At 49.9% G+C, this 20,805-nt stretch overlaps 1 protein-coding gene and 1 long non-coding RNA gene across 3 annotated transcripts in view; one reads left to right on the top strand and one right to left on the bottom strand.

Moving 5' to 3' along the window:
• Positions 1-37: 37 nt before the first annotated feature.
• On the bottom strand, positions 38-18,685 carry Ttyh1 (tweety family member 1). Of its 2 annotated transcripts, none has more exons than XM_032894463.1 (14): positions 18,444-18,685; positions 15,248-15,426; positions 13,192-13,303; positions 12,202-12,422; positions 9,775-9,870; positions 8,597-8,669; positions 8,239-8,314; positions 7,215-7,270; positions 6,932-7,024; positions 6,420-6,512; positions 2,776-2,918; positions 2,597-2,642; positions 2,260-2,335; positions 38-1,646 (listed from the first exon to the last, which is right to left on the bottom strand). In XM_032894463.1, exons 1-13 carry the CDS (start codon positions 18,567-18,569, stop codon positions 2,297-2,299), a joined length of 1,353 nt encoding a protein of 450 aa, XP_032750354.1. In that variant the 5' UTR covers positions 18,570-18,685; the 3' UTR covers positions 38-1,646; positions 2,260-2,296. The 2 variants fall into 2 exon arrangements, with proteins under 2 accessions (XP_032750354.1, XP_032750353.1); XM_032894462.1 differs by having other exon boundaries at positions 1,186-2,124.
• Positions 18,109-20,805, top strand: part of LOC116892646 — a 49,813-nt gene continuing 47,116 nt past the window's right edge. Inside the window, exon 1 of the long non-coding RNA XR_004386960.1 lies at positions 18,109-18,313. This is a non-coding gene — a long non-coding RNA (uncharacterized LOC116892646). The remainder of the gene's footprint in view (positions 18,314-20,805) is intronic.

The raw sequence follows: 20,805 nt of genomic DNA, 5'->3' as shown, positions 1-20,805 counted from the left end.
TGCTAGTGTTCGGTTGGTAGGTTTCTTCCCATCTCTTTTTTTATAATGAACTTTTATTTTAGAATAAATTTAAGTTTACAGAAATAAAAATTGCAAAGGTAATACAGGAATTGAGCACACTGCCCAGTTTCCCCTATTGCTAGATTCCACACCTCGAATTCACCATGGTTTATTTGTTAAAAGTAAGAAATTGACATTGCTTTAATACTCTGAACTAAGCCGCAGACTTTAGAAGTGGGTACTTTTCTTACTAATGTTTTCTGTGCACCAGAATGTAACCCAGAACATCATGCTGCATTTATCCTGCTTATTACCTATCATGTCAAGAGCTGTTTTCTGGATTTATGATACTCATTTGCTTCACCATTCAACTGAGGTTCAACCAGTCAAATAACTTGTCCACATTAACATAGTGGTGCCAGGTCTAGGACCCAGAGGCTTCCAACCAGCACAGGGCCAGGGATACTCCCTGGTGCTTCTGTACCCGACTTGCCACTGTGAACTTGACGATCCTGCTCTACATTACTGTTCTTCCTTTTGTGAACATTTTTGTCTCCAGGGTTTAACTGAGCCAAGGGTTGCCTGTTCATCTCTTACTGGAAGCTTGTGCCCCAAAGGATTACCAGGTTAAGAGATGTGAGCAGGGTTTTGTTTTGTTTGTTTGTTTTAATTATTATTATTTTCACATAGCTGGTGATTCACCGCCTCTGAGCAGCATATTCAGAGAACCTTTTCCCTGAGCCTCCAGACTAGCACCAGCCAACACCCCACTTTAAAGTCCACAACAAGTAGGTACTAGAAAGGGGAACGTAGCACATTGTATTTGCTAATCATTAGAACTTGAACATTTTAGCTGGTGATATGGTGATACATGCTTTCATCTCAGTACTAGGGAGGCAGAGGCAGGCTGTTGTCTGTGAGGTCAAGGCCAGCCTGTTCTACAAAGAGTTCCAGGACAGCCAGGTCTATTACAAAGAAAGCCTGTCTCAAAAAACCAAAAACCAAAATGAAAACCAAAAAAACCCCAGTTTTATCCTTTGTCTTGGGGATTTTGTTTCCTTGTACGTTCATCTCAGTTACTTATTACTAAATTGAGTTGGTCTGTTTTTTTGTTAGATAATAGAAGCTTTTTGAATTATGTTTATCTATTAACAACAATGTTTTCCTTTGTCATGCGTGCTACTGTTTTTTTTAACAAATAAGAACTACATAGGAATTGTTCCCCAGACAATAAATTTCCCTTTTGACTCTGCCATGTTTGTTTTTACTTGACAACTTGATGATTGCCTCATCTTTTCCTGTCTGGATTTATATTATCTTCCTTAAACCTTCTCCCTTTATATCACTGTGGTAGCATTACGAGAAAATATTCTACTTCTCTCTGAAGACTTCTGTCCCTATCCTGAAACAAGCGTTAGTTTTCTGACGTTCTTGTGTAGGATATGAGCTGCTAGGAAGCAAGTTGATTCGATTCCACACCGTTCCTAATCCCAGCAGGCTTTGAACATTCCACGTGACTGGAAGGTTGACTCTTCTGTGGGTGCACGCATGTTTAATTTAGTGTTAGGCTTACTCTCTTCTTGGATCTGCTTCTTCCCCCTTGTCAGGATTCACACGTGACTTTCAGAAGCAAAGCAGTGCTGAGCCTGGACAAGAGGAGAGTTGCCTTTCAAACACCAGAGGAGTCCCCCTAGCCCAGTCAAGACTTCTTTCTCCAGGATTGGGGCAGGGGTGATAAGAAGGACCTAGGTACTTTAAAATAAAGTCTTCCCTTTTATTTCAAATCAGCCCTCTTCCAAGTTAGTGCCATCAGTTGAGATCACTGGCATATGGCAGGAAACGGCCATGCCTGCACCTGTGTCCAGCTTTGTCCCTCCAAGGACAGGGCTGGTACCCAGAGGTGAGGAACACCACGCTGTATGGTCAGCCCCCTTCCCAGACAGCCCTGGTCTCTGTTGTGCCACCCCAACAACCACCTGTGCTAAGGAGAAATGGGAATGGGGGAATGTTAGGGTCAGAACAGGATGTCATCCTATGTGAGGTGTCCATAGCCAGCAGTGTTAATGGTCAGAGCCCAGCCAAGGTCAGGTTAGTGGGGCCTTCTCCAGCAGCCAAGGAAAGGAGCTAGAGAAAGAGGGAGAGATGAAGAGCTGAATTGGCAGGAGATACTCCCGTGGACACCCACCCAGCATAAGAGAGCTACTACAACTGTAGGGGAGATCCAAGACCCAACTGCACATGAAGGTACTTGAAGCTTACCAAAGAGGAGAGGCAGGCTCCACACTGGAGGGGAGGCTCAGATGGAAGACTGCCACTGCACAAAGCGCTTGGATTCCTGGCAAGATAACAGGGACAGAAAAGACATACAGAATCTCTTGTGGACTATGGAGCCCTTCCTTCTTCCCTCAGGCCCAGGATCTAGACCCCAGACCTCCCTCATGCCCAAGACTCATCCCTCTTCCCATAGGATCTCAGACCCAGAGGTTTGGTCTCATTTTCTCTCTTCCCAGACCTAGGAATGCAGTACTCATTTTTTCTTCTCTTAGACCCAGGATCCCAGGCCCAAGTCCTCTTCCCTTCAGAGGAGGGTCTATACCTGAGGGTTGAAAGGGTCGTCATCGTCTGTGTCATCGTAGTCATCACTGAAGTGTGATGTGGGGAGTGGCAGAGAAGCAGGATGGAAACCAATCAGGAGGCTGCCCCATCCCCATCAGTGGCCCTGGGTACTGCCTCCTGTCCCCTCCCTGGGGACCCTACCCTCTCTCCCCTGCTGACCTGGGTGGGAAGAGAGCCCAGGCACGGGGCAGGCTGCAAAGAGTGGTGGCTAGGGCCCCGGCAGACAGGAGAGAAAAGAGCATCAGGAACAGCAGGCCCTCTAGGGCATCTTCACACAGGCCTCGGAGTGCTGAGCCATAGTCCTGAGGCAGAGGGTGAGGAGGCTCAGCGTGTGTACACATGCGTTTCATACATAGGGCTAACCATCCATTTACCTGGCTGTCACCCAGACTATGCCCAAGTGTAGTCTCTTGTCAGAGAGCTGTTCCGAACATGGAAAGTCATCTGTATACTCAGCTTGTGCCGTTGCTGAACAGCAGCCCAGCAACCCACCCCACCCCTATTTTATCTCAGTCCCTGCTCCCCACATGCAAAGTGACCTCGCATCTCCACTCAGCACCTAGAGAATGAACTGCTCTCCCAGCATCTTGGGTGGGCAAGCCTCTACACTGTCATTCCCACCAGCAACAACCCTGCCTATCTTTGCTCTGTCCACATGCTATTGACAGACGAGGACGCCAGCAGCATCTGTTCCTGCACTTGTGGCAGCCACATGCTCACACATCAGATGCCCCCTGGCTCCTGCAAATTGCTGGCTTACGTAACACTTAGGTTTGGGTGTCCACATGATAGACATGCAAACAGGACTGGCTACTGTGACCACCATCGTGGAGGCCAGCAGAGCCTCTGTAACTTCGATGCCCAGTGGCACAGCCAACATTCTGCCAGGATGGACTAGTCCTCCCTTGTTCCAGGCATGCCACCAGCATTGGCAACCTTAAGTGCATGGGACCCGGGCAACTACTGTGGAGGTCAGTGAGCTGGTAAGACAGGAAGATGTTAAGGCAGTACATAGCAGAGGCCATGCGAAAAGGACACCAGGAGACAGGCAGAGATGGTCAGGTCCAGTCAGAGGCACGTGGCTGGGCTGATGTGGGGGACAGGTAGAAACACCAAGGCTGAGTGTCTACACAGGCCCCTACTAGGTCAGTGCCAAGAGCCCTGGCTTTAATCCATGTGGAGGGGGATTCATGAAAGGGTTTTTAGATGAAGACTGATCCGATTGTGTTTGAAAGGATCACCAGCTGTTATTGGACAGATGGAATGAGCAAAATGGGCATGCAAGAGGTGAGGAGGGCTGGGGCCTGATGCAGTGCGGGCTCTATGAGCAGCAGATGCATGGAATGTGAGAATAGGGAGTTAGAAGAACAGTCCTGACTTCCTGGTTCAAGCATTGGGGTAAACACTGTTGAGTCAGGAAGGCATGGGGTGAGGAGGCCACCAGGACAATAACCAGTTATGTTTGCGTCAGGTCCTTACATTCTTGCAACCCCGTGTAATGCTGCCTTTGGCAATGGTGGAGAGACGCTAAAGCCCAGAGTAGCTAATCACACAGCCCAGAAAGGGTAAAGCTGCATCCAGTACCAAGTCCCTTAGGTTTCAGAGACACCTCCCCTTGCCTCTGTAGACCAGGCTGGCTTCAAACTCACTGAGATCTGCCTGCCTCTGCCTCAGCCTCTGGCAGGGCTGTGATGAGAGCCCATACCCAGCTCACCCTTTCTTAGCCTGGTGTCTCTTATCTCCATTTTGTGTGTATGTTTATGTTTTTAATGCTTGTGCGGAAGAGATGTTTCTATGCCTTTTCATGTCAGGTGGGAGAAAGAGTCAAAAGTCAAACACAGTTTTGTTTTGTTACAAGAGTTTCTCTTTGTAGCACCCATTGTCCTAGAATTTGCTCTGCAGACCAGGCTAGCCCCAAACTCAGACATATGTCTGGCACTGCCTGCCATGTGCCTATATTAAAGCCACGTACTACAGCCAGCAAGATTTTGTTTGGTTTTGAAACAGGCTTTCTCATTGGGACTTGGTACTCACTGAGTGGGATAGGCTGGCAGGCAGTATCTGAAGTCTACTTCAGATAGCCACCTGTCTCTTGCCTCCTCAGTGCTGGGATTGTAAACCAGCACTATATTCTCGGCTTTTTACCTGGTTTCTTGGCGATTGAACTCAGGCCCTCATAATTGTGTGGCAAGTATTGAATTGATTGAGCAATGTCCTCCGTCATGTCCTTAATTTTAACACGTGAGGAAACTAAGGCCTACATGGGGAACCAATACCCATGGTCATGTGGTTTATCAATGTTGGGTGCAGACTCTGACCCCTCACCCCTCCTCTTGGTCATCTTGGAATCAGAATTGGAGATCAACATCTGCATAAGTCATAAAGCAGGACTTGGGGTACAATAGAGCAAGGACCCCCAACTTCCTGCCCCTTGGCTTCCTCTTTGGTATTGTTATATACTGATCCCTCTGGGGCAGGATGCCCCATTAATTTCAAACTTTGGATACCCAGCAAATAGTGGTTTGGGACAAGGATATACTAGGTGTTGCTTGGGTCTTCTTGTGGGGAAGAGTCTGTTTGCTGAGTCTGTATCCTAATTCTAAGGCAGACAAGCTGCCCAGAAGGTAGTGAAGAAGCTCTCGTCCTTCAGATCTGAGTTACAATGAGCCCTTGGGTAAAACAGTTTCAGAAGCATCTCAGTGCCCTTCCATGAGGTCTTTGCCTTCTGGGCAAACCATTCAATCACCTTCTCCAGCCTCTGGGTTTGTAAAACAAGGTAATAACATTTCCTGCTGGGTCTGGAAACACTTCTCATTCCAGCTAGTGGGGGGTGGGGCGGAGGACTAAAGTCTGACGATGAAGAGTCCAAGGCCTAGCTGGGCCACTTACTGAGACTTTGGCTCAAGATGAAATGTACTTTTTATAAAGTCTGGGTGCTGAAGATGTAGCACTCAGTTAGTAGAATCCTTGTCTGAGATGCATGAAGCACTTGGTTCCATCCTCAGCACCTCATAAACTGGGTGAGATGCCACAAACTTGTAATCTCAGGAGGGAGGTATGGGCAAAACGATCAGAACTTAGAGTCATTCTCTACTATGCAGCTAGTTTGAAGCAAGCCTAAGCTAGACAAGCCCCCCCCCCCGCTTCCCTACCCTCCCTCATCCCACAGGTATAAATCAATGGTATAAATATAATAGGCAGGGGTATCTGAATACAGTCCCCCAGAATTATAAAAGAAAAAAGTCATCCTGATCTTGTTTATGGAGGGGTCAGTGACCAGTGAATCCTGTAGAGCCAGGATCATGGCAAAGCCTATGTGCATGGAGGGTGTCACTGTGGGAGACTGTAACCTGGGAAAGTGGTGAGGGTGAGAGTCTTTATAACACTCAGCATTTACTCACAACACTCAGAAATGCTGGCTTGCTCCTGAGGCCAAATAGAGCACAGCTGAGCCCATGGTGGGCTCACAGGCTGCCTTGCCCCTGCCTTCACCTTTTCTTGCCCCTTTCACATCAAGAGCTATCTGGCTGGCTAGCGTTCAATCTAGGGAACCGGGGCTTGCCTGGGCTTCCATTGCAGGGCTTAAGTGGCTGAGAGGCTTTCAAGGAGGAGGGGAGAGGGTGGAAGATGAACACAGAGCAGGGTGGTGGGGTGGTGGTGAGAGAGGAGAAGGGGGTAGTGAGAGAGGGAAGGGGAGGGAGAAAGAGAGGAGGAGGAGAGGAAGGGAAGGAGACTGAGGAAGAGAAGAGAAAGCAAAGGGGAGGGGGAGAAAGAGACTGGGTTAGCTAGCACCTAGAGAGTACCTTGTGCAGACTGCGGCAGTGCAGCAGTGCCACCAACTGGTGGAAGCTTCTTTCTGTCACATTCAGCGTCTCCTCCAAGGATAACAAGGGCTTCTGCAGTGGGAGGGAGGAGACACAGTTACCTTCTTGTCTTTTGCTACCCAGTAAAGTAGGCCCTGTCCTCAACCCAAGGACCCTACCTCCCAAAGGGACCAGCCCTTCCCTTTTATATAGGTTCAGACACACCCTAGACCCTCTTACCTCCACTGTTGTCCTATAACCAAAAGAAATGTGGATTTTTCTTGCTGCAACCCCTTCCTGTAGGCTCTGTCCCAGAGACCAGCTCAACTCTATTACCCCACCTCTTTCCAAAAGTTTGCACACAACATGAAATCCTGCCTACTTGGAGAAGGGCCAGCTCCTCGAGTCTATCTGACCCAGTCAATCTGCCCCTTTATGTGAGTGGGGCCAGCATCCCAGAGGTTCACCGGGTTCAGCCCTTTTTTCCTCTCCGGCTGGTCCATTGACCTAACCTGTGCAGCAGGAAATTGAGGGCTAGCTTCCCTCTCCAGGCCTTGCAGCTGAGAGTGGATGCTGGCTAGAGCACGCTGGGACAGAGTCAGCCTCTGCAGGGTGATAAAAGAAAGGAGGACTCAGGTCAAGGTGTCCATCATGCCATTGACTATACCACTCTGGGCCTCAGTACCCTCCACCTCCCATGGAAGCCTGGAGCCTCTAGCATAGCCCAGCACATGCCCTTGAGGCTCCACATCAGCCATCGCCTCAGTGCCCACATCTTTTGCCCACAGTCCTAACCTGTTGGAAGGGGTTGGAGACCGCCTGGTTGCACAGGAAATAATAGTTGAGGATGTCTGAAGTGGAGGGAGAGAAAGGAGCAGGCTATAAGCCTGGGCGCCCAGGCTCTCCCTGGGCAAATCTGGAGGGCTAAAGCCTTGGGGACATTCCACACCCAGTTTGAAACTTTATTGGGGTCTCAAAGACCTGCTAGTCATTTTCCATGCTTTCCCTTCTCTCTCTCTCTTCCCCACTCCTTCCCTTCTTTCGCTCCTTCTTTTCCCTTCCTTTTCTCTCTCCATCCCTCCCTTTCCCCTTCTTTCTCTCCTCCTCTCTCCCTCCCTCCCCTTTGCTTTCCCCTCCTTCTGTTCTTCCCTCCCCTTCACCCTCCCCTTCACCCTCCCTTTTCCTTTCGATCCCTCCTCTTCCTCCGTCTTGTTCAGTTCAGTTTGCTGTTTTGGAGACAGTTTCAAGTAGCCCAGATTTGCCTTGAACCCTCTATGTAGCTACGGATGACCTTTAACTCTTCTGATCTTCCTTCCTCTACTTCTGAGTGCTGGGCACAAGGCAAGCTTTATGTGTTGCTGGGGATCAAACAGCTTTGACAAGCACTCTACCAATGGAGGGACATCCTCAATTCCATTCTTTTTTGTTTGTTTGTTTGTTTTTGTTTTTGTTTCAGAACAAGGTGTGACCAAGTCTAGATAACCCAGGCTGTCCTTGACCTCACACCTCAACCTCCTAATTGCTGGGATTATAGGTGGATAATATCACACCCCATACGCTCACCCCTTCTGCTTCAGCCATATCTGGAAGCAGATTCAACTGACCTAATTATGCTTCCTTGTTGTGCCACAGTCCAACCTTCCTATCACTGAGGCCCAGGGCCCACTTCCCCTTGTCTGGTCATACCCACAGGCATTTTGATTCTACCCTTTCCCCATCCTGCCAGGATTGGTAGATGCTGCTGCTCTCTACCTTACAATGGACGAGGCCCGGGGGATAGGAGGGAGTGCTGAGGACAGCAGGGATTTCTGGGAATCACCTGAACTGAGTCCTGTCTCCTCCTGGGTCAAGTTCAGCACATAGGTGTCTGGGTTGGAGCAGAAGTCACTGAGACCCTGATGAAGGAAGCAGGAAAGGATCAGAATGTTCAATTTCATATTTCCACAGAACTCAGAGGTCCAGGCCCCAACCCTCCTCCCCCAGACCTAGGGGTCCAGACTTCAGCTTTGCTCAGGCTGATGAGTCTAAGCACCAGCCTCTGCTCTCTTTGGATCCAGCAATTAAGGCCGAGATCTCAGAACTGTGATCATGATCCCCTACACCTTAGGATTTATGGCATTAACCAGGTCACAACCACCCCCGGATCAGAACCCCTGAATCCAGAGCCCCATACTCACCACAGCTGTGGCAGCCTCTAGGCCCATAGAACCCCAGCTCAGGACAAGCACCAGGAGACTCATGGCGGTCATCCTTGGGGGGAGGTGGTTGAACTTAATCAGCCTTGCCTCTTTCTACACCCCATATCTAATCACAGCCCTCCCCAGTACCCACCAACCTCTGTAGCCTAAGGGATTAGAGTCAGGCGCATGGGAGTAAAGGGTGGGGTAAGACCCATGACTGACTGACGTCAAATACAACATCTGTTCAGTTGGAAAAGGAAAGAGGAAGGCCTTGGCTGCCAGGTCAGTAGCCACTATCCCAACTGTTCCTGAACCCTAGGAGGCAGCTGTTCACCGCTGGGCTGAATTTCCTGGGATTTAACTGCACAGGGTCTGGTAGGTTCTGAGGTAGCTTCCAGGCCTTTCCACAGCCCATTTTATTTAGCTAGTCCCTCTCCACCACCAAGCTGTAAAGTATGGGGATTGGTTCAGAGTTGATTTCTGAAATTAAGAGCTTGACTATTTAAGGCTTGGCTTATGTCCAGGGCTGTGACAGGTGGAATAATTCTGGGTCATAGGGTGGTAGGAGAGGTTGACAGCTGTTGTAAACTGAAAGACCAGGTCATATACTTGCTCAGCACAGTGTGTTTTTTTATCAGTCTCCTGGCTTTGATGCAGTAGCTGCACATCTTTCTCAGGGAGATTCCAAAGACAGTGGGTACCAGGGCAGAAGTAGCATGGGTTCTGCCAATGATGGGCAGGCTGAATTTAAGCCCTATCACAGTACTTCCTGGTTTTGTGGTCCTGAACAAGTAACCCAGTCACACTGGGTCCACCACCTCCTACTGTTAAACAGAGAACAGTGCCTACCTCCCTGCAAGGATTAGTGTGAGAGTTCTATGAAATCCTAAGGGCTGTGTCTGGCATACAGAGAACTGTGCAGTAAGAGCATAGGTCCTCCATGCCCGAATATTACCTCAGGTCCCTCACCTGCCATACAGGGGACCTGGTAGCATTTCCTCCATGGGTTTGAGGTGACCAAAGGGAAAAACATATGTGGCATATCAGAGATCAACCCCTCCCCACCCCCTTTACGGCAAATGCTATCTTTGTCTTTCTCCTGGCTTTAGCACGTTGCTTGCTGAGGATACATGGTGGGGCCTGTTTCCCTCTCCTATGAAATTTGCTCCACTCACACAACCACCAGCCACTTGCTCTGCTTGGCCAGGCCCAGGAGGGTGAAGAGACAAACCAGAAGCACCAAGAGCAGCAGGAGGACATAGGCCAGCCACCTGAAGAAAGAAGGGCCAAGACAGTGAATCTTAGAGGCTAGTGGCACCCCAACCCAGTCTGGTCCTGTAACCTCCCTGCTACCTGGTGAAATGGCTCACAAGATTCTGGAGTGTTCTGCAGCATAGGTGTGGAAGTGAAGCACCTGGTACCCTACCCAATTCACATAGAAGTTCTGTGGTAGTGGGCACAGTCATCGGCCTCTCTGAACAGGATCCCCAACCCAGCACTTTAGGGTCAGTCACCTGTGACCTATCTGAATATTTCAGAGGTATGGCGCATAGGTCTCAACTACCCAATTAGCTCTGTGAACTCTTTCATGGTTCACTGGTAGTTTCCCTACCAGTAACATGAGGGGGCATAACAGGATCAACCTCAAAATTTGTTGTCAGGTGGATGAATTGGTTTGTGGGTGCAGTTATGTTGGATAAATCACTATCCAGGGGGCTTTGAACACTATATAGTACTTTAAGTAAGTAACGCACCAGTACTGCAGGGGAGGATGCTTGGACAGCCCCAATTCAGTGCTTGGCACACTATAAATGCTCAATAATGGTGTCATTCTCAGCAGTTCCCATGGAGGCGTGGTTTGCAGCCTGAGTCCTTGTCCCTTACCACACTGCCAGACTCAACCTCTGTGGCCTTGATGCATTTGCTGAGGGCCTGTCTAATGGTCTAATGTCAGATACTTTTACAGAGCATCTTCCTAGAATCATACTCACACCTACCACTACCTTCCCAACCAAGCTCCCAGGATCCTAGTAACCATGACACAGAACCTGCCTGCCTCCCACTGAATTGATGCCCCACCATGTATCCTCAGCCGGGATTGTTTCAGCCCCAGTGTGCTTGGACCAGGGAGCATGGCCCCCTGCTTGGGAATAGTAGATTCAGGGGTATCAGCTCAAAGCCAGCAGGAATGGGATAACTATGAGTAGGTGAAGCCTGGTTGTGTTGGCTGCTGAGATAGATGGCTGCCTCAGAGGGCTGCATAGCTTGTCCTGTCCCCTCAAGTACCACCCTTTAGTATGGCCCTTCCAAACACCCTGCTGTCTCCAGACAAGCCCCTTCTTATTTAATTTGCTCCAAAGCACTCATTACCCACCTTACAGAAAATGTGTTTGCTTTTTAAAAGTATTTTTATGTCTACTACCAAATGCATGCCTGCTGTCTGCAGAAGTGAGAAGAAAATCTTGGATCCCACGGAATTGAAGTTATAGATAGTCGTGAGCCACCATATGAGCGCAGGGAACTGAACCTATGTCCTCTACAAGCAAAGCACAGCAACCGAACCAAACATAGAGCCTCACACAAGCTAGGTAGGCAACTCTATCCCTGAGTCATATTCCTAGCTCTTCAACTGGGGGATTCTAGGCAGGGGCTTTACCACTGAGCCACACCCTCAATCCCTTATCAACAGATTCTAGGCAAATATTCTTCCATTATCACATCCTCAGCCTTTTTACTTTTTATTTGGATACAATGTCTCACTAAGTTATTTATACTGGCCTTGAAACCTGTAACCCAAACAGGCCTTGAGTTCCGGAGCAGTTGAGATTACAGGCCTTTACCACCAGGCCTAGCTTCATAGGCCTGTTTTATATTGCTCTCCCAGCTGAGAAGAGTCCCTCCTATGTGGGATTTCCTATGTTATCTCCACTGCTTGGTATATCTATTTTACTGCTACTGTCTCATCTGTCATTGTGTGCTCTTTGTTTCAGACACTCAAAGTTATTAACTAACTCGCCACAATCCATTTTGAGCTATGCACCAGGGGACTCACTTTAAGGTGGGGAAACTGAGACTCAGGGATGGAAAGAAACTTGTTTAAGGACCTACAAATCTAGAGTGGCCTCCTGAAGCTGAGGTCCTCAATCACCAGGTGTTAAATTAAGTAGTTGCACTATGAACACTGTTGCCTTCGGAATAATCTACGTAGGATTGCTACTAGGTTAGTCCAGGAGCAACTGTGTGGAATGGTGATGTACCTGATGAATGATTCATGGAATGGCTCAGTGAGTGAATGAATGAGAGAAGTGGTTGATCATTGATGGGGTATATAACTATGAGGGTGGGCCCTCAATCACTTGGCCCATGTTGTCACAGCTGAGTACATCAGCCTTGTTTTACATTCACAACTGGGTAATTCTCCACAATGGGGCTGGCCTACAGGATGATGGACAGCATCCGTTCTCCACCCACCAGGAGCCAGCAGCTTCTTTTTCAATCAGTGGGACAAATTAAACTATCTTTAGCTATTATCCCACATGCTCCAGGATAGAGTTTGAGACCACAATGCTTAAAAAAAATAAATAGGAAAATCCTTCTCTCACCTGTACTCCTCCACGAAAGTCACATCCTCGGCCACCTGTACTGGGCTCAGGGACACTCCCTGCCAGAAGGCCAGGCCTTGCAGGTGCTGAGCTGCTGCCTCAGCCTGCCTTCTGGCTCCCCGGGTGGCAGCCACCAGCTCCATGCGTTCTGACAACACTTCCTCCAGGGTGGTCAGCTCTGTCTTCACAGCCTCACCCAGCCTCTCTACCGTTTCCAGCACCTGGGAAGGTGACATAGTCATCATATTTTCCCAAAGTCTAGGGTTGTGGATGAGGGATAAGGTCTGGGGGTGGGGTGGGGAGGGGGGGAGGCAGGGGATGTTGATGTAGGACTGAGGAGTGTCCAGTGCCTGAGATCTGGGGTCTGGGGCATCTGGAGACTGAGGAGAAGGCGAGTCAAGGTGAGGCTCCCAGGTCTTGTCAAGAGCTCTATTTGGTCAGGGTGCTTGAGTCCAAGGTGAAGATTCTAATCCCAGCATTGAAATTAGGTAGAAAAGAAAGGGGTGGGGGAATCTTAGGTCTGAAGCCTGCATCTGCCTTTTTGAGGTTGGGGTCTAAATCTGATTAGTAGGTACTCAACTTCAAGGTTGGAAGTGGGCTGCAATCTTAGCCCTGAGCTCTGGAATCCTGGGAGCATAAAATCTCACTGTGGGGGTGGGGTTGGGGGTGGGGGGTCCTGAACTTGCATTTGGGCCAAGGACAGGGTCTCTAGTTTGTAATATAAACTGAAGCGCAGGCCTGGAGCTGGATGTGAGTCCTTAGGCTCACTCTGAATCTTCTAGATCCAGCTCCAGTTTGCTGGGTTGGGGTTGAACATATGGTCTAAGGTCTGCAGGTCTAAGGTTTGCAGTTCTGCATCTGGGGATTCAGTTTTTGGTCTGAAATCTGCTTCGATTTGGTTGCTTTTGTTCTCCAGTGGGGGACCACATCCCCATGTGAAGATCAACTGGGGTGTGAGTCTGCAGTCTGGTCAGTGGCTGGATCCCTCACCAAGTCATCAATGGTGCTGAGCGTGTGGTTGGCATGCTGCAGTGCTGAGCTGAGCTGGGACACCCCATCGCTGGTCTCGCTGTTACCATAGAAACCAATGCCAATGCCTGCACTGAAGGGAAAAGGAAGAAGAAATACCAACCAGTCTCAGACCCTGGAGGGTGGCACCATGCCTCCACACATACCCGTCCTCCCCGCTTCTTCATTTGCCTATCCAATCTCTGCATCCACCCTATTGGTTCATCCTCCGTGGGAAAAAGAACAGTCAAGGTTGGCCTCCACCAGTTGCCAAGGTAACCGGAAGACCTCACTCCCCCTGCTGGAGAGACGTCATTGTGATGCTAATGGTGGGTGGAGTGGTGGAAAAGAAGGAGCCCCCAGATTTAACTCACACCTCCCCAGAGTGGAACCCTGGTTTTTGCCTTGCTAGCCCTGGATTAAAGGTTATCAGTTCCTAATTATGATCAGCTCACAACCAACTCCCACATCCTTTGCAAAGGCATTCAGTATTTACAGCCTTGTCTTAGGAATCATTAGGCCAACAGCTGTCTCTTCTAGCCCAGGTGTTCCTTGCCCCTTCCTCCTCAAGGCCTAGACCCTTTTCTTTTGTAAAAGACATTGTGCCTGGAGCTCTAAGCCTTCCCCTATGATGCCCAGGGATCTTGGCATCTGGCCAGCTGGAAGAGACTGAGTGAGAGAATGTGGGAGGGAGGGCTGGAGGCCAGGCCAAGAGCTGGGCCCCTGTCTCTGCCCAGCCAACACACAGACCTCCATTGTAGAGCTTGAATATGGGGACCCACTTTCCTCCCTTAGTCTGTACTTCACACTGGAGGGGGGCGAGAGCCTGATGCCCTCACAGTTCCCAGTCTTGGGCTACACAGGCCCCACCCCAAACCTTGGATGGGAGCCTAGTGCCCCTGCCCCATTGTTCTGAACCCTACAAAGCTCCTCTTGTTCCCAGGCTTTGAGGGGGCTGGGGCTGTGTCTCTCCCCCACTGGGCCTTTGTTAACACACCCCATCCACCCCCATTCTGGAGAGCCCGATGAGAAAAAAAAATCTTGGATATAGGGCGCCCAACCCCCATATACTCCCAAACACACACCCTCTTCTTCCTACAAAGAGGAAGAGTGGCCCGGAGCCCAGACTGAGGAGGGGACACCATATTCCTAAAGGACTTCTGCTGGCCATCTATGAGGTCCCCAGAAAGTCTCAGCACCCTAACTAGCCATGACCTAGGGGCTGGACTCAGAGCCAGCAATCTTGGTTCGATGAAGGGAGTTCCTATTGAGAGTCCTGGAGGCTTCTTATACCCTGAGTCTGACTCTCCACTTGCCTTAACTTAAACCACATAGGCTTGAAAAGTCATGTTCTTCCTTTCCTGAGGCGCCCTCATTCAGGACCAGATGTGGCAATCTTGAGCACAGCTCTCATCACCAGAAGGATTCAGACATAGCTTTGGTGTAGGCTGAGTAGGTGCTCCTGGTGATGACCCTGTGAGGTCTGTTTGTCTGATTGGAACTCTGTCTGAAATCACAGAGTGCCTACTGTGGCATGTCCAGTGCCTGGCACACACTAGTTATGCTCAGTTGTTGAATTAATAAGTTGATGCATGAATGAATGAAGGAATGAATGAATGAATGAATGAGTTTGATCAGTGTTAACATTCAGAGGGGACCTCCAGGACCCACACACTGTGCACTCTAGTCTATTCTTAGTGTAACTAGGGTATGGGTAGTGCTGCAAAACACATGTTATAGATGGAGAAAATGAAGTCTAGAGAGAGTATCTCACTCCCCTAGGTAGCACCACTGGCCAATGAGAGAACCACTGAAACCCCCAAACCTGTAGCAGGCTGTCTATTCTACTCCTAGGCAGACCTCTTCATCCTCCTTAAGCCTCTCTATCTGTTCACTCACAAGACAGGCAGGCACTCTTAGTGGCTAGAGATTCTCCTTCCTAACTCTGGGCTCATATCCCCAAGGTAGCCTGAAGAAGACTTACAGCAAGTATAGGAAACTCTGTCCCCACCCCCTACCCACCCTGGGGCCCCATTACCAGCCCACGAGAAGGGCAGCAATGCAGCTCCAGGTGACACAGCCTCCTCCAGGTGGGGGACTCTTGGCCCCAGGGGGTTCTGGAGGCCTGCAGCAGCAGAAGCGGATGAGGTAGACAGCGATGAAGATGAGGCTCAGGCCCAAACCCAGCCCAGCCAAGGCTGCCACCAGCAGCAGGGCCTAAGGAAGAGGTGTTGAGAAGCCTCAGAAAGCACTTTCATGTCCCAGACAAGAAGTTCCTCCTCAGCTGTATGGGGCCAAACCCAGCCTCTGATGGTACTCAGGTTGAGGAGAAAGATGAAATACCTATTTCCTCTCACATTAACAGCTGAGGCCCCTCTAGATTTTAGGGCTAAGTTTCTGGAGGCAGTATCCAAGTAGGGGACATAACCCTTGGGTTCCAGCCCTGCTCAGTTCTGTGTGCTCTCAAAGGGATCTCCCCTCTCTCTGAGCCTGGGTTTCCTCCTCATTGCATCCAGGCAATTGAACTGAAACATATTCTAGGGACTTGCTGATGAACTATATGGGAATAAAAGGCAGGAAGGCTTCCATTTTTGTACTTCAGGAGAACAGGAGAGGTAGCCTCCTGCTTTCCCTCCTGCTGCTGAGCTCACACACCCATTGCAACTGAGTCTGTCATCCCAGAGCTGGGGAATGGAAACAGGGATGGCATGACAGCTCGTGCGTGCATGCGTTCATGCGTGTGTGTGTGTGTGTGTGTGTGTGTGTGTGTGTGGTGCAGAGACAGAGACAGAGATAGAGACAGACAGACAGACAGACAGACAGAGACAGAGAAGGCTCAGGAATGGAGATAGGGAAGGAAGGCTGAATGAGCAAAAGAGATGAAGATGCACACAGAAAGAGGCAGCCAAGGAAAGAAGAGAGAGATGTAGAGATAAGACACGGAAAACACCAGAAGGTTTAGGGCAGAGAGACAGACAGAGATGAAGAGACAGACAAAGAGAGGCATATAAAGAACTATATATATATAAAAAAAAAAAAAACAGACAGGGCAGAGTATACAGTGAGACCCAAAGGATAGAGGAAAGAAAAGGTAGGCAGAAAGGATGTTGATAGCTGGAAACACCTTGCAGAGCAGGGTGGCTCTGATTACAGGTACATGCCTATAACCCCAGCATTCTGGCAGCTGAGGCGAGAAAACAGCCACAATTTCAGGCTATACACATACACATACACATACAACATACACATACACATACACATACACATACACATACACATACATATACTCCAGCCAGTCTGGACTAGAGAGTGAGGCCATGTCTCAAATAAACTATAGAATAGTGGACTCTGCATATGATAGGGTCTTTTAGAAGATCTGTGTCTCATGTCTTCTCAAAGGCCCAGGACTGGACATGGTTTTTCTAGAGTTACATAGCAGGGTAGTGGCAGTGTGAGGTCTGAAATCACAACCAAGCAGTCCCAGGGGCTCCTGTCCCTAAACCATGGCACAGCTGCCTGTCCCGTGTACTTGTGTACCGGACAAGTGTGTGCAGTGTATCGGATGTGGCTGTGAATTTGCCTTCCACCAGATGAGGGCATATGGTGCATAAGGTGTCTGTGTAGATCATGCTACATGACTATATGACAGAATACTTGTGGGCATTAATATTTTCTGAATAGATCTGCTTCAGTCATTGAGTTGTGTTAAGTAGACTGAGCGTGTGTGTGTGTGTGTGTGTGTGTGTGTGTGTGTGTGTGCGCGCGCGCGCGCGCACGCGTGCTTGTACACATGTGAGGTGGGGTAGGTATGTATAATGTATGAGTGTGCCCATGTGTGATGGTGTACATGTGAGTGTGTTGCTTATATGTGACTGGTCATTACGCTTGTGCAGGTCCTATCTGAGAGTCTCTTATAGTGTGTCTTTCTGTGCTCACAGTGGTCATTTCCATGAAGAATAGTGTCCCGGGGAAGAAACTGTGTGTGCCTCAGCTGTGACTATGACTGATGAGTATCAGGCTGAGTTAACTGTTCTAAGCAACTATGGTGGCACTGGGGGCTCTGGGGGGATCCCTAGTGACTGAGGAACTCTCCAGAGCCATGAGCCCCGTGAATCTGGCTGGGAGTGGGTGGACCAACCGGCTGGAGGCTGTGATTGTATAAGTGGCTGTGGGCGCGGGGATGGCGGTCCTCCTTTGGAGGGGAGAGGGGGCGGGTGGAGTAGGCAGGGAGGAGCCGCTCAGGCTGTGCCAGCCATGACCCAAATAGCAAGCACACCAGCACACGACCCCCCTTGCTGCTTTTCTGGGAACAACCCCCTCCCTCAAAGCTCTCCCAACCCTGTGCCCCTTTCCCAGAAGCCATCCGGGTCAGCTACAGAGGTTCTCACTTGAGGGGAGGGCAGGGCCAACTCCCAGCCCCCCCACTAGGCCCTCAGCTCAGCCAAGCTTTTCTCCTCATTAATCTCAAAGTGAAGGACTTGAATTAAACTGGGTCAGGGGACAGCACCTCTGCTCCCCCCCCCTCAACCTCCCACTAGCTGCAGCTGTGCCTCTTTCCCTACGGACCCCAGAGTCTGTGAGGGTCCACCACCAGCCTTACCCACCTCGGACCCAGGCCTGTTGTCTTCCTTAGCCCAGAACCTAACCACATCTCTATCCTAACCCTCTCTGGCACCCTAAAGACCCCTTCCCTCCTGGGACAGGCGGAAGGCACCTTGAATCCTCATCTCACCTCATCTGATTTCCCCAGCCCTGGTCTCTATTCCCTATTTCAGGATATCAATTCGTTCTAGACCTCAGCTGCCTCCCCTGCCTTCCCTCTCTCAGTCCTTTCTCCCCCACCGCCCCCCCCCTTTTTTTAATCTGGGACATATTTACCAGTTGGGATCCTGTAGGGGCGGGGTCCTTCTCTCCTGGGACCTCAAGAACGGACCTTTCCTTAGATGACCCTAGAGACTGGCTTTCCAGGCAAGTCTCAGAAACCCAAATCCTGGGGCCCCATCTCCTCCCATTCAGGACTCTGGGAAGTCTAGGATCCCAGCTCTCCTTATCTAGGAAGAGAGGGGTCTGCACCCCCCAGCGCACGACCTAGGGGAACCTCAAGGTATGAGCTCTCTACCTCTAATCTTGGACTTGTACTCACAAATGCAGGCCAGGTCCCCAGCCCCTAAGACGCTGGAACTCTGACCTAACCTCCCGTTCCCAGGGGACCTGGCCCAGGTTTGCCATCCCACCTGCTGGTACTCTTGGTCGCGGGGAGCAAAGCCGCTGGGCACCGGGCGGAGCTGGAAGTCGGCACGGGGCAGCTGGTGGAGGAGATGCACCCAGGCAGAGGGTCGGTAGCCCGGGGGTGCCCCCATGGCCCCGGGGAGGGGCAGCGGGGCGGACCGGGCCGGGAGCCTCGGTGCTGTGCGGGGCGCGGGCGGAGCGGGGTTTGCGGGGCTCCCGGGAGCAGGAGCCCGGAGGGCGGGGGGTGGAGATTGGGGAGGGGGAGGCGAGGCAGCGCCTCAGTGCTGCCTCTGGTGGCCACCGGAGGCAATGCGGCGTGAGCAGTGGGCCCCGTTGCTCCGCCCTCTCCTGGGCTCCCACCTGCTGCCTGAGCAGGTGCGGGTGGTCTTTGCGAGTCAGTGGTATGCAGGGGCTGTGCTTGCTGAGAGCAAAATGGATTAGCCTGCCTTGTCCCGGTCCGTACAAGAGCCAGGATACTGGGATTTCTCTTTGAAGCACACAAGCTCTTTATCCTTATGTAAAACCTTCACCTTGCCATAAAGGTCATTAGTATTTGAGCAGCATTTAGCCAGGCGCGCCAATGAAAAATCCCTCACTTTAATGTTGTAAAGACAGCCTCTGCTTAGGTAAAAGTCTCCTCCCCCGCGACACATTTTGTCGAAACCTGTATATGGACAGAGTTTCTAGAGAGAAATCCTCCTGTGTGGGCAGACCCTTCCAGAAAGACCTACACACGTTGTGAAGACTGTTTATTATAAGGACCCCACCTGCTTTGAATAGGACCCTAGTTAGTTGTATAGTGACCCATCCCATCTAGGGGAACTTCCCACATGTTTGCAATCTCCTCCAAACTGCTTCAGTCTATATAATAACCCCCATCTCTTGCCACTCACTGTAAAGCTATCTTCTAAGCCAAAATACTTGTGTTGGGTCTTATGGGAAGCTACTAAAGTCACACAGAGAGATGATGGGAGGCAGGTATGGAGACCCTAGAGGGAACCTGGCCACCGTGAAATCATCACTCAGACCTTCACTAAGAATTTAGGTCACACTCAGTCTTTGGCGTGACCTAAAACAAACATCCCTAAGCTGCCCTTTGCCCTAGGCTCCCTAGTGGCCCTTTGGTGTAGAGGAGGGCTAATCTTTGCCCCTGGAATGCCCAGTAGTGTTTCTGTCTGGCTGAGGAGGGCGTTGGATAGAAAAGAGTAAGAGTTGACCTCCCTATCCCTTCCCTGCATTTTGGTTGAGGATAGCAGAGAAGGGCTAGCATGAGAAGTAATGGTGATTGTGTTGGTGCTGACTATGATGGTCCTGGTGATATAGATGGTAGTCATGGAGATGGCAGAATTGTGATGGTGGTGGTGATAATGGTTATAATGATGGTGAAACTAATGCAGCTCCTGATGATGATGGTGGTGGTGGTGATAATGATGATGGTGATGAGGCAGATGACAAGATTCTCCATGGTATTGATAAGGGTGGCTGAAGAGAGGGTGGTGATGTTGTTGGTGATACTAGCAATGGTAATGATGGTGATAGTGATGGATGGTGATGTGATGATGGTGATGATGATGATCATGACGACAGTGTCAGTAATGTTCGTGGTGGTGATAGTGATGGTGACCAGAATGCTGGTGGTGACAATAATGATGCTTGTGATACTGGCAGCGATGGTGGCGATGATAATGACAATAACAAGTAGAAGTAAGAAGTTGGACGGACTTGTACCCCCTACCATCCCAACCAAATGGTCTGCATGGAGCTTAGAAAAGGCAAAGACTCTGAGATGAGCAGCTGGAGGCATTTTAACCGACTTGAAGTGACTTCCGAATCTGAAGTCTTTATTTCCCTATCTATAAAAGCGAGAGGATAAATGTTTTGTGTCAGTTTAAAAACAAGTGAGGGCCAGAGAAGGTAAGTAGTGGCACCTCAACTTCTAGGACCAAATGCTACAATGAGAAACCGTAATCTGGGACAGATTCACAGATGCACAGACACACACAGAGAGAAAGGAGGGAGAGGGCAAGAGATGGAGAGAGAGGTTGGGAATTTGAACTGATTGCCTCTCTGTCTGCTCCTACACTCTATTTGTCTCCATCTCTCTGCCTCCTGCATGTGTGGTTTGGTCCCAGAAGGCAGCCTCTTTGAGGAATTGCTTCAGTTGGTATTGACTAAAGTCAAGACACATGTCCTATTACATCAAAATGTGTGGTACTGTCTGATACAGGTCTATTGGCTTGACCTGCATCTGGCATTGCTCTGTTTCTTTCACCTGGATATGGAAATATGGCCCTTGTTTGTTTTTAGAGTCCCCAGCTGGGGACACTATTCCCAAATAACCTCAGGTCCCACAGGCATTAATTGAAG

The sequence above is a fragment of the Rattus rattus genome, chromosome 2 (genome assembly GCF_011064425.1).
Source record: "Rattus rattus isolate New Zealand chromosome 2, Rrattus_CSIRO_v1, whole genome shotgun sequence".
Classification (NCBI taxonomy): domain Eukaryota; kingdom Metazoa; phylum Chordata; class Mammalia; order Rodentia; family Muridae; genus Rattus; species Rattus rattus.
The sequence above is the reverse complement of the archived record's forward strand: the minus strand, read 5'-3'. Positions and strand labels throughout refer to the sequence as shown.